At 40.4% G+C, this 14325-nt stretch overlaps 1 protein-coding gene across 1 annotated transcript in view; it reads left to right on the top strand.

Moving 5' to 3' along the window:
• The window catches only part of LOC149318344 (espin-like protein), a 32752-nt gene that overhangs the window by 8819 nt on the left and 9608 nt on the right, over nucleotides 1–14325 (top strand). The window contains exon 5 of the mRNA XM_089509497.1: nucleotides 293–424. Within this exon, the coding sequence (XP_089365623.1) occupies nucleotides 293–424 (132 nt within the window). The remainder of the gene's footprint in view (nucleotides 1–292; nucleotides 425–14325) is intronic.

The following is a 14325-nucleotide window of genomic DNA, read 5'->3' as shown; positions in this document are numbered from 1 at the left end:
TGGAGCAATTTTGGAATGCAGGGTCCACAGTATGGACCATGATAGAGTGCAATGGGAAAGTAATTTTTAAATGTGATGTCAACTTACCCTCCTGAAGAAGACTGAGTGCATTGCAAGTAATACGTTAAGATGGTCCTATTACCACTTATGACAAATTCTTACCCTTATGTAGAAGGTACACTGGGGGGGGGGGGGGGGAATTACATTAAAGAGAAACTCCACATGCATAAATTATTTCCTGGATGATGTGTGAATCAGGATGATGGTAGTTGTTTTATGTATTTATTTACAGTGCTGCCAGACACTGATCTCCCACCAAATAGATCCAGGCATTCGTGATGTGGACGGTTACACTGCAAGGGACCTGGCAGAATATAATGGACACAGGCAATGTGCATGTTATCTGCAGGAAGCAGAGAAGACGGTAATGGAATCTTTGGATATACAGATCTTTGCTTCCATGTGAGTCCCTGAAAATAGGGGTCACTACATTGCATGGCAATATTCATTAGGTAGGATAAGAGTGCGAACTGTGCAGTTTTCCAGAGGCTGCTGGACTGCATGAAAGAGAAGATGATCAGATTATATTTATGGACCAGAATGCTATTCTGGTTTCTCAATTAATATATTCCTTATTTAAAAATAGAAATACAAAAATATTAAAACTGTCACTTCAGTAAGAAACAATGAAAGAAATAAAGTTTATGTGACTATTCAGTATAACAAAAAAGCTTAGCTTCAGAGAAAATCTAAAAACTTCAATATTGATTAAAAGCATCTTGTAAGACTAAATAAACTATTAATAATAGAACACATTTCTAAGCTATATCTTATTCTGGAAGAGGAACTGCTAATAAGTAGCAACTAAAATACCGGTGATCAAATAGGTTATTAGTCTCAGTCTATCTTATTTTCAAAAATACAATTTATATTACAGATAGTACATAGGATGGATGATGGTGAAGGTATGAAAAGACAAAAATATTCTTTAACTCATGTAGACAAAGACATAAGCCTTCTAGTGCAGTGGTTTTCAACCTTCTTAATGCCGTGACCCTTTAATATAGTTCCTCATGTGGTGACCCCCAGCCATAAAATTATTTCAATGCTATATGCAAATATGTGTTTTCCGATGGTCTTAGGTGACCCCTGTGAAAGGGTCATTTGACCCCCACAGGTTGGAAACCACTGTTCTAATGTTTCCCCACCACTCAATTGCCACAAACAGCAATTGAAAGCAACAATATATAATAAAATAATAGAATGTAATAACATAGGTAAAATAAATGCAACATTTCATATAATTCAAGAAAGTTAAATGTGTTTGATCATGAAAATAGTTACCATACAGGAAAACACAGTCAAAGAAGGTGGCAGCCTAGCCTCTTGGGATAAGAAATTTGAAACATGTATACAGATTTATTTATTTATGTATTGAGATTGGTGGTCCAGGAGTGCTTTCCTTTTCATTGAAATTAAGAAAGCAAGGGGAGGCAACAGTCATAGAGGCTGCTTCTAGGGTGCAAAGACCAAAACAATGTTCTTTTATCATCATATTAACCATTACCTTTATCTGGCACTGAGTTATGGTGGCTATCTAGCCAAAATAGAGCTACTGAGATGGAAATCTCTAGGGGCTAGAGATTTGCTACTATGGCAGTATGGAGGAATTTTAGAATGTAGGGTCCTATCCCAGCAGTGATGTTTCACTTGTGTGATTGTGAAGTCATTGACAGGTTTCCCCCATCAATGAAAATGGATGCCTTAATTGCACTTTGAGAATATGACAGGAACAGGTTGAAGAAGACAACATGTGGTAATTATTGCCAAAACTGCTTTGTTCCAGCTGTAATAGCAGCTTAAAAGCCACAGGATTTTTAATCATAATGTCTTTTTGCCCCATACCCATTTCATCCTTATCCTCATGAATAAGGGAAAGTTACCTTTTTGGAGAATAGATCCTACAGTCCAAAACCATGTATAGCCACTCAGCCTGTCTCCTCAAGCTCCATGTGATCAAGCAGACTTTAATTAGAGACAGATGTTAATCATTTGAGTCTACCACCACCAACACATACCTCCCACATTTTACAAATGAAAACCGGCACGTGCGTGGCCAAATAACACCAGAATGTGGTTAATATGACAAAAGTTATTAATGAAGAAGACCACATAGGGTAGGAGAGCTGCTAAAGCTTGCTTTTGCCTGATCCTACTGGGAAGGGCAAGATTCTGTCCTCTCCTCTCCCTCCTGCTGTGTTAATGGAATGCAAACTACTTTTGCACTTTGACCTCAGTTTGTAGTAACTGAAGTAAGCTGGGGACAAATTACAAAAGTGTAGCATTTTAAAAGCAGCTGAAAATGTGAGATGATAGTATTAACCATGACTGTTCTTGCCAAATGGGAACAGTTGGAGGCTATGCCACCACTTCCTTCTCCTCCTTCTCCCTCTTAAGCAGCGGCTACGTGTTGCAGCTGGGGGCTATATTTCCATTGCTCTAGTGTCAAAGGAATCCAGTCCAGGCTCCTTCTCCCTTTGCAGCTATTTTTGGTTTGATATTAAGCAGAGTGGATATTTTTCACCTAGACATGTCTCTGGCACAGAGTAACAACTGGGCAAGCATATTGCCAAGGCTACTTACTGGTTGCCTTTGCCACTCTCTGGATATGGATACTAGAAAGCAATTAGCAGGAGCTAGATGGCAAGATAAGAAGGGTCAGGAGGAGTAGCTCAGAGACTCTTCAGTCTTGGATGAAAGTCTTCAGCTGAGCACCTAGATTTCTTTAACTTTCCACACCGGAAGCTTTTCATCCACAAGAGAAGATAATACAATGGGACGTTGAGGTGGCACTGTGGTTAACCTGAGAAGCTGGTGCTGAAATCCTAATCAAGCTCTTCGGTTTCATTGAACAAAGCACAGTCAGTCCTTACCACAGCCTGAGATTTGGAACAGGGCCTTCTGAAACCAGACCTCTCTACCATCACTCAGTTTGCCAGTAAAATATTAATGGGGAAAATATATATCTCCATAACACTTTCTGACTAATTAAAACAGTGCTGCAGCCCTCATCTGGGCCTACTCACAAGGTCCCTAGGTCTGTCCTGTTCAGATCTGCAAGGTAAATACTGTCTGAGCAGGATGGGATCCCAAAGTAACATTGGAGATTATCACATGGGGACAGGATAGGAACAGGATTGCTCCCCTGTCCTTATCCCGTCTGTGACCCGAGTGAAAGTGATTGCACAAATCACTTGCACATGAAAGCGGGCTGAAAAGTGCTTTCAGCCATCATGGTATTAACGGGTTCTTCCATTAATACAAAAGACTGCAAATGAGAGAAGAAAGCACTTTCAGCTGCTGGCTGAGAGCACTTTTCAGCCCACTTTCATACAAAACTGATTTGCGCTATCATTTTCATCTGTGCTTCTCAAGCGGCTGAATGACGGGTTCAGCGCACTTGTGAGTTAAAATGATTCACACAGTCACTTTCACTGGTGCTTTTCTGATGGTCCAATGCTGGTCATGTGTGAAAGTCCCTCCCATGATCAGGCAAGAAGGATGGGACAGGGATGGGACAATGTGTCCCGTCTCTTGTGTGATAATCTCCAATGTCCCTGATTAACACAGCCCAGTTTGTTCATGGTGTAGTTGTATTTTGCAGATGTTCTCTTTACAGTAATTTGTTAAACGTAGGGTTGACAATCAGGAAATTTTGTTGTTGCCGTTATTGTTGTTAACCTCCCTGGAACTGATGTAGAAACATGGCAACCCTGTGGATGAGACATCTCCAAGACTCCGTTCCCTCCCTACTCTACTTAGTTTCTGCTGAAACATACCTGTAATCTTCTTGATCGAGTGAATCCACCTAACATGTAGCCTTCCTCTGTTTCTACTTACCTCCACCTTTCCAAGCATTATCGTATTTTCTAATGAGTTGTGTCTTTTCAGGATGTGATCAAAGTATGACAGCCTCAGTTTTGTCGTCTTAGCCTCCAGGGAAATATCAGGCTTGATCTGCACCTATTTGTTCTTTTTGCTGTCCATGGCATATTCAGCACTCTTCTCCAGCACCACATCTCAAATGAATTTATTTCATTTTTGTTCATTTTCTTAATTGTCCAGCCCTTGTATCCGAACATGGTAATGGGGAATACAATTGCTTGTACAATTCTGACTTTCGTGCTTACTTGTATATCTTTGATCTTCAGGACCTTTTCTAGTTCTTTTCTAGCTGAAAGTCAAAAACACAGGAAGGACCAAAGTCTGAGGCTACTGTTCAAGAGAAAATACTGCAATAATGCAAACTCACCCTAGAGTCAGATCATTTCTGGGTATTACACTATTGAAAGCTCTTACGATCAGGAACTTCTCCCTAATGTTTAGGTGGAATCTCTTTTCGTAGAGTTGGAAGAGACCACAAGGGCCATCCAGTCCAACCCCCTGCCATGCAGGAAATCACAATCAAAGCATCCCCAACAGATGGCCATCCAGCCTCTGCTTGAAGACCTCCAAGGAAGGAGACTCCACTACACTCTGAGGGAGTTTGTTCCACTGTCGAACAGCCCTTACTGTCAGGAAGTTCCTCCTAATGTTGAGGTGGAATCTCTTTTCCTGCAGCTTGCATCCATTGCTCCGGGTCCTAGTCTCTGGAGCAGCAGAAAACAAGCTTGCTCCCTCATCAGTATGACATCCCTTCAGATATTTAAACAGGGTTATCATATCACTTTTTAATCTTCTCTTCTCCAGGCTAAACATACTCAGCTCCCTAATATGCTCTTCATTGGGCATGGTTTCCAAACCTTGGTTGCAAAATGGGTCTGGAAAATTTTATGACAGTTTAGATGATCCTTTATCATGCCATTGCCTTATCTCATTCAATTAATTTTATGGAAGCTTTGATGTTCTCCATTCATAATTCATCCTTGTTTTTGTACTGCTGAGTCTGTCCTTTTTCTTACCATGGAAAATCTGTGTAGAAAATGCAAGATGAAGTAGCTGTGCAATGCCTTCCAATTGCTAGCGTGAGACATTTTCAATTTGGAAATGTAACCCTTCCATGTTTTCTCTTATAAAAAAGAAAACAAACACTATAGAGTGAAGGGTACAGTAGTTGCATAATGATTTTTGACTCACAGCACAAGCAGCTGTCCATCCTGAAGCTCCCTAGATGTCAAATAAGATCAAAATGTTTTATTATTGGCTAATATTAAGGCAATGGCTGCGAATGACACTCCAAAATGAGAGCTTTACATGCTGACTCTGAGTATGTGCATGTGTAAAATCTTGTTTCTCATGATATAGCTATAAATCGGATTCCAAACTTGCTGCAGGATCTTTCCCTCGAATGTGTATGGGAAAAGGAAGCAAGTCCAAGGGAAGCCTCTTAACTGGGGTCAAAATGCTCAAGTATCAAGCTGCCCTGTAATAATTTCACTCTCTGGTTATGTGCATTCAACCTAGGTCACTGTGGAAAGGGGTTTAACTGCAATTAGTAGAGTGTTTTCATTTGTTAGTGTGTTTTAAATTGTGATTGTAATCTGGATTATTTACTGATTATATTTGTTTTCTAAGCATTGTTAGTACCATTCTTTGGGAGAAAAGCAGGATATAAATCTAATAAATAAATAATAATTTGCTTTTCCATTGTAAGCATGAATTTAATAAGGCATCTGCAGGTAGATTGCATGTCAAGGGGCAGCAAATCCTCCATGTGTTTTAGTCTGAATTTAGAAGACGTTATCTAAAATGCCGATCCATATTTCTAAAATAGACTGGCACCTTAGATAGCTTCTTTAACATTCTGACTAAAATCCAGAGTGTATATACCACTTCCATTTACATGGAAGCTACCAGCTGCCATGGGTCCAGGGCCTGAAATAACTAGTACTTTGTTGCTAATTCTGAGCAAAAACTGAACTTTTATTGGTTAGTATGCAAAGGGATCCTGTAGCATCTTTGAGACTAACTTAAAGAGAGAAATTGGTAGTATGAGCTTTCATAGACTTGAGCTCAAGTCTACAAAAGCTCATGCTACCAACTTCTTTCCTTCCTTCAAATGTGCTACAAGATCCCTTTGTGTACTGATTTTCCAGACTAACATGGCTATGTTTTTTAATTTTATTGATTAGCTACATTTTAATTTTTTTCTTCTTTCCCTTTTTGTGGTTAAAAATCTCAATCATAGGGTATAGCTATATTTCATGGTTTGTGTAAGTTGCATTATAGATGATGTTGGAAATCATCAAGCACACTCTCAACCAAATGTGGATATAAGGTGGAGTGGAGAGGCCGTTTGTTCTTCTTTCAGGTGTTAGCTCTAGGATACATTATTGTCTGCACTGAGCCAAGCTTTATTCACTAACATCCTCAGCTAGAATTACATGTTCTTCTCAGTGCCTTTGACATACAGGGTTTTTATCTGTTTCCTCTTTGCAAACACAGGCTTTGTTCCATCACAGATCATTTACTTCTTATGTTGGTGGGATGTCTTCACAGCCAGAGTTGGGCAGCCTCTCCTCATTTGGGAGGCAGATGTAAGAGCAGAGTAGTTTGCCACCACCTGTGCAGCATTATTGTGCAGTATTGTCTTATGAGAAAATATAAGTGATTTCCCTCTTTCGTTCTTGTACAGTTCAGAAGTAATCTGGTTCAACCCCATTATGTCATGCAGAATGCCCAGGGTCAACCCAAGATGGTTAGTTGCCTGAGTTGAAAAACAAGATGGGGCCTCTTGAAATCCACCTCTAGAAAAGAGCCAAGTAAACCATGAGCTGAGTCTTATTTCAACACTGATGATGGGAGACAGCACCTAACCTTGAAGGCAGCAGGTGATCTTACTAACCCTTGAAGTCGGTTATTTGACCCTTCTGCACACACACTTTAAAAAGTGGATAAGAAAATTACATTTAAAAAGTAATATAACTGGTGGGAATCAATTCATTTCATTGGCATGATTACTCATTTTAGTTACTCTTAAAGTTACCTTCAAAGAGCATTTTGAAAAGAGGATTTTGAGCAATAATTTTTGTCCTGATAATTATATTATGGGAATTAAATCCCCCTTTTAAAAAAAGTCCAGTATAATGAATGACAGGAACAAATTACTTTCACAAAGTAAAATTTCCAAACTCTTAATATAGCAGACATCTAAATCCATTTAGGAATAACATTTACGATCATCCTTTTCTGAGGTTCTTGATAGAACAAAGACGGTGTAACAACCCAGTAGCACTATGGCTACTAACAAAGGTCCGTGTGTTCATCCCTTCCCTTCAGAAATTTTAGTGTAGCTAGCAGATTAGTCAAGATTGTTCTGACACCCAGGAAGAAGCTGATTCAACTCTCTGTAAATAGTGGTCCTCAGGCTCTGGCCAAAATCACCCGGTCTAATCAAGGGAGATTTTGATATAACTCTACACAAGATTTTAAAGAAAAGAATATAATGCAGAACTGCTATAGCTCTAAATGATGGCTTTAAAACCCCTCAAAATGTTTGTCTCAGCATCTGCCCTCTTCTGAACTGGCATGGATTTTCAGAAAGTGATAAGGATTTTAAAACTATTTTAAAATTTTAAAAGCTAGCCTGAAGAAAGAGGCTCCTCCCTCTTTAACTGTCATCTTCTGGCCTCCTATTCCCCTCCAGCTATGCTCTGATTGTGTCAGGGAGAGGCTTGCGTACCCTAATGAAGTTGTGAGCTATGCTGGCAGTACATCCAAGAGTATTAAAAGAACTGGCAAATGTAATATCGGAGCCACTGGCAATAATCTTTGAGAACTCCTGGAAAACAGGAGAGATCCCAGCAGACTGGAGGAGGGCAAACGTTGTCCCCATCTTCAAAAAGGGGAAAAAAGAGGATCCCAACAATTATCGTCCAGTTAGTCTGACATCAATACCAGGAAAGATTCTGGAGCAGATCATTAAACAGAGAGTCTGTGAACATCTAGAAAGCAATGCCATAATCACAAAAAGTCAACACGGGTTTCAGAGAAAGAAGTCATGCCAGACAAACCTGATCTCTTTTTTTGATAAAATTACGAGCTTGATAGATGAAGGGAATGCTGTGGATATAATATATCTTGATTTCAATAAGGCCTTTGACAAAGTTCCCCATGACATTCTTGCAAACAAGCTTGTAAAATGTGGGCTAGACAAGGCAACTGTTACATGGATTTGTAACTGGTTGACCGACCAAACGCAAAGGGTGCTCAACAATGGCTCCTTTTCATCCTGGAGAGAAGTGACCAGTGGGGTCCCACAAGGCTCTGTCCTCGGGCCAGTTCTATTCAACATCTTTATCAATGACTTGGAGGACAAAATTGGGGAATACTTATCAAATTTGCAGATGACACCAAATTAGGAGGAGTAGCTAATACTCCAGAGGACAGGATCAAGATTCAAAATGACCTGAATAGACTAGAAAATTAGGCCAAAGCTAACAAAATGAAATTCAACACGGAGAAATGTAAGGTACTGCACTTAGGGCAGAAAAATGAAAAGCACATATATAGGATGGGGGACACCTGGCTGAATGGAACTACATGTGAAAGGGATCTAGGAGTCCAAGTAGACCACAAGTTGAACATGAGTCAACAGTGTGATGTGGCAGCAAACAAGGCCAATGTGATTCTAGGCTGCATCAATAGAAGTATACTGTCTAGATCCAGGGAAGTAATAGTGCCACTCTATTCTGCTCTGGTCAGGCCCCACCTGGAATACTGTGTCCGGTTCTGGGCACCACAATTAAAAAAGGACATTGAGAAATTGGAGCGTGTCCAAAGGAGAGCGACTAAAATGGTGAAAGGTCTGGAAACCATGCCCTATGAGGAACGACTTAGGGAGCTGGGGATGTTTAGCCTGGAGAAGAGAAGGTTAAGAGGTGATATGATAGCCTTGTTTAAATACTTGAAGGGATGTCATACTGAGGAGGGAGCAAGCTTGTTTTCTGCTGCTCCAGAGACTAGGACCCGGAGCAATGGATGCAAGCTGCAGGAAAAGAGATTCCACCTCAACATTAGGAGAAACTTCCTGACAGTAAGGGCTGTTCGACAGTGGAACAAACTCCCTCAGAGTGTAGTGGAGTCTCCTTCCTTGGAGGTCTTCAAGCAGAGGCTGGATGGCCATCTGTTGGGGATGCTTTGATTGTGATTTCCTGCATGGCAGGGGGTTGGACTGGATGGCCGTTGTGGTCTCTTCCAACTCTACGATTCTATGATTCTATGTTTCTAGTATAATAGCCACCAGTAGGGCCTCCCATGCCAGACAGGTCACAACCGAAGGGTCTGACCAAGAGCGCCAAAGGGCAGGATGGGCTCTCTAGCCTTATGGCAACCATCGTAGGAGAAGGAAAACTCTCATCCCAAATCCGGGCAGATGGGGCTCGTCTAACCCTGTAAGGTCAACCATCTAAGAGAAGGAAACTCTAATCAAACCTACGACCTGAGGACCTTGCTGCCACCGTCCATGATTGTTAAGGCCTCAGCAGTCGAACCTCTGGTTTAAAGGGTGAGGCCAGTTCTGTGCACGCTGTGCTCCACCAGAAAAACCCATTGCACAGGCTTGAAGGATACATCCAACGTCATCAACGCGCTTGTAGAAAGCATGGATGAGTCCTTCCTGAATCTTCGTTCACAAAGTAAAGCCAAGAAGAAGAAGAACGTATCTTAAAATGCAAAGGCAGAAATGTGAAGAGGGAACCAATCATAAAATTTGCTAAATGTTGTACCAGAACATCAACAGTGGAAGGCTAGAATAAAAATCCATGTTTAGGTCACTGTCTCATAAGTATGGAGAAATACATTTCCTAAAAACTTACTAACACTCAACATGGAACATCTCTCAGAAGCACAGTGGTTCAGACCTTTATTAGGAGTAGAGATGTAAATCCTCAGTTATTTCATCCTCCCATACAAGGATAAACATTTTTCTGTACTTTTCTCTTATATGTGGGAGAAAATATTTCTGCCTAGTAGTCTCACTTTATTCAAGCATCCTGAAGTGTTCTGAATGTTTTTTTCTGTGCAGAAAAAAAATGCAAAACCCATGTTTCCTAAGCAATAAACATGTTTCTCAAAAAAAAAAAAAAAAAAAACACTGCTTCATGCTCAGGAAACACATTTAGCATGGAGAAAATGTGTGTGGTGTGTGCGCTCAGAAAAGCCACATGTTTCTCTCTGCAGAAAATGTATCCAGAACACTTTGGGTTGTTTGAAAGCTCGAGAAAAAAACCTGCACAAACATCTTACTGTTCTCTTATTCTTTCCCAGTAGGGCTTCCTGAGGTTCTGGAAACCCATTTTTCAACAGTGAAATGAATAATAGAAAATATTCTCTTTATTCCTAGTAAGTAGGCAGGTGAAATTTTAGTAGGAATGTCATTACCCCCCCCCCCCCCGATAATGTTAATGGAATATTTTGTATTGATTTTCAATGCACACCAAGAATTTTGAATAGGTTTATGTTAGTAATAACATCAGATAAATAGATGACACTTAAATGCTGGGGAAATGGAGATATGAAAACTACTAATAGGTTGGGGTGAGTGGTTATTTAGCTGTGCAATGAATTGTTCTGAGTTCCCTCATCTTGTGGCTCATCATTTTATTCTAACCTCTTAATTAAATTACACTTTTGTAATCTATCCCTACTAATCCATTATATCCATATATAATGTATGGAGGTTGCTGTGATGAGAGATGTTATTCATGTAAGGGCCATGCCCCCACATGACATGGACACTAGCTTCATTGACAGATCTCACACCTTTGTTTACTTTAAAGTTGTTAGAGGGGCTTCATGTTTGATCAAAGCAGTGGCACTGAGAAAAGGATGTTTAGCATTCTCCCTCTCTCCTGTTTTTTTGAAATAACTTCACAGTAGGTGCTCTTAGTTCTAAAAATATGGGCATGATGTCGGGAGCATTGACACTGTAGGAATAATGCAGTTTGATGCCACTGTAACTGCCATGGCTCCATCCTGCAGAAGATTTGTAGTTTTGTGAGGCACCGACACTCTTTGGCAGAGAAGGCTAAAGACCTCGTAAAACCAACAATCCCAGGATTCCATAGGATGGAACTACTGCACTTAAAGTGATGTCAAACTGCATTATTTCTACAGTAACAGTGCAGATGCACTCACATGCAACCTGTTTTCTTTTTTACTTTGTTGTTGTTGTGTGCCTTCAACAACATTGTAAATTTCTGATTTACAATGATCCTAAGGCAAATCTATCATTGAGTTTTCTTGGCAAGATTTGTTCAGAGGAGGTTTGCCATTGTCTTCCCCTGAGGCTGAGAGACTGTGACTTGCTTAAGGTTACCCAGTGGTTTCATGACTGAGTAGGGAACCAAACTCTGGTTTCCAGAGTGGTAGACCTACACTCAAACCACTTCACCACATAGCAGCTGCTGGGATGACTTAGAGCTGGAAAATGGCATTGTGGAGAGAAAGATTAATCTAATCTCTCTGCTGCTGCTATTTATAATTGTGTGCTTTTGGGTTGTTTCCAATTTATAATGGCCAGATTTGTTCAGAGGGAGTTTGCCTTTGCCTTCCTCTGAGGCTGAGACACTTGCCCAAGATTACCTAGTGGGTTTCTATGGCTGGGTGAGGATTCAAATCCTGGTTTCCAGAGTCGTAATCCAGCACTCATCCCATTAGAGTGTGCTGGTTCATCCTGTTGATAATTTTTTTTTTTGATAAAAATTAGAACTCTGCTGCAGCTGCTTTAAAGTTGTATATGATTTGGTTTTAAGGCTTTGCAGAGGATTCTGAGATGATCCAGAAACTCATTTTGCATAGGGATACTGAACGCACCTCAGGCAGCTTTTGCCTGACCCCTGCTGACCTCTAGCTCTGGCTATGAAGATAGAACCACCATATACAAAGTCACTGAGAAGCAAGAGATTACCGCACTGTAATCTCTGTAGTCTCAGTGCAAATAGTTTAGCTCTGCGAAACTCAAGCAATTTTTCTCTTTCTTTCCAAAATTCATATATTTTAGGAAATAAATGGAAATAAAAGGCATGGGCAATTTGAGGAGCTGGGACAGCCACCCAAAGCTGCTCAAACAACCAAAGGTTCCAGCACCCTTGTGCTCTCCTGCCACCTGATGCGCAAACTTCAAATATTAATGGGATACTAATTGTGACTCCTTGACCTGCAGTCTTTCTCCTGCTGACATTTACCACACAATGCAGTCTCTGGCTGCCTCTCTAGAACATGTTGAGTTCATCAATTTTTCCTTTTTTTGTGTAATATTCACTGGTTGGTTATGAAAGTTTGATTTTCATAAGGACTGGATCTAAACAGAACAGTATTTGTCTACCTTCTCTCTTCTCTTCCAAATGGGTCCCCTCAAGGATAGGAGATGTGTAACAGGTATGTACCTCTTTGAGCAATTCCATAATTTATGCTATCATTTCTGGTCACTGGAGTCTGAGAGGCCTCCTGCTGGTGATGGTTGGGGCCAGCACTAGTTTTGGAGTTTCTGCAGCTGGGACTAAAATCTAGCGTGTTGGTTTCCAGAAGTGCAGAATTTACCCAGAATATTGGAATATCTTGAATACCAATTGTGGTGAGCAATTTTGTTTTATATTCTTCTTGTGAAATACAGTCTCCCAGATAGTGTCAGGAGACATGTTTCCATAACTTTGGCAGAAATTAGTGCTTGCTTTAATAGATTCATGGGTGGGGCTTAGAATTTAAGGAACACTTGTGGTATTTATATTCTGAGAGACATTTTGGTTTCTCTTCCAGATCTATGGAAGAGATTCTATGAGTCTACTTTTGTAAGGTGAAAATGAAAATGGCACTATGTATATTGAGCTTTTGGAAGCATGTCATGTTCAGTCTTAAGGGATCAATTGTTGAAAGACTGATGACTAATTGTTAAATTGGTTGCTAATGGTGATTATTACACTGGTTGACAAAGAAACCATGTCAGCACCAAGATTTATAGGACAACCAGCTCACCAATTCTCTGCCTTGTGCTCAAGGAATGAAATACAAAAACAGGAGAATGCATCATATAGCTACACAGGTTATCCCCAACAGTAACTCTTAGAGGATAGTAATCTAGGACAAAAGCCCTCAGATACTAACATAGGAATGTGATCCACACACCAGTGACGGGGCAAGAAACGGAAAACACAAAGTATCCTGGCAAACAAACAGAACACAAGTCTAATATCAGGATACCAATTAGTTTGCACAGATGTGATTAGGAATGTTTCTAAACATAATTGTGGAAACAGGCCATAAAAACAGATATATATAATACTTTCGATTTATTATTACTAACTGTAAATATTAAATATTTTGTGCTGTTGTATGTTTTGTCCCCCTTCTCCTTTTTTCTATTGATAATTTTTTTCTTACTCCAGTGGTTTTCTCATGATCATGAAAAGGTATGAAAGAAAAAACCTGCTCAGATATCTTCCATAAGCTTTCTGCACACTGCATAACCTCATTTGACTGCATATACATAAATGGGGGGGGGGGGGGGTGTTGCACTAGCTAGCCAAGTCTAAACATGAATCTGTTCTCACAATCTGTTCAGTGTCTGAAGTCCTGCTTCAGAGGTGCATTACCAGGTTCATGAAAGTAGGTCTTATATGTAGCAGCGTTCCAGTTATGGAGTTGCCTCATCACAGGGGTTTGGTTGCTTCAGTCTCTCTCACACACTTTTTTTCTGGGGTATTGAGGGTATTAAGAGAGCCAGCATGAGGTAGTGTTTTGTGTGTTGGACAGCTTTGGAGACCAGAGTTCGATTCTCAGTTTGGACACGACACCCACTGGCTGACCTTAAGCAAATTACATGCTCTCAGCCTCAGGGAAAGGCAATGACAAACCTCCCCTGAACAAACCTTGCCAAGAAAACACCATAGGGTCATTTTTTTTGTGGGATTTTTGGGCTATGTGGCCATGTTCTAGATGAGTTTATTCCTGATGTTTTGCCAGCATCTGTGGCTGGCATCTTCAGAAAATGTTGGCATGGAAGAGATGCTGGCGAAACATCAGGAATAAACTCATCTAGAATATAGCCACATAGCCTGAAAACCCCACCAAAAACTATGGATGTTGGCCATGAAAGTCTTCGACTTCCCATAGGATCACCTTACAGTTGGCATAAGTCGGAAACGACTTGAAGGCACATGATACATACACATTAGGAGGGCAGAAAACACAGCTTTACTCTGTCATCCCATTAATCCCTTTTAGCTTTCTATGTTCTCTGTGCATTTTTAAATTGACCCATTTGTTTTAGTATTGTGTGTGCTGTGTGCATTCAAGTTATTTCTGACTTATGGGCCCGTTCTGCACAGG

Source organism: Sceloporus occidentalis, unplaced genomic scaffold (assembly GCF_023333645.1).
Source record: "Sceloporus occidentalis isolate IW3139 unplaced genomic scaffold, rSceOcc1.0.p SCAF_2, whole genome shotgun sequence".
NCBI lineage: Eukaryota > Metazoa > Chordata > Lepidosauria > Squamata > Phrynosomatidae > Sceloporus > Sceloporus occidentalis.
This window is presented reverse-complemented; position numbering and strand designations above follow the sequence as displayed.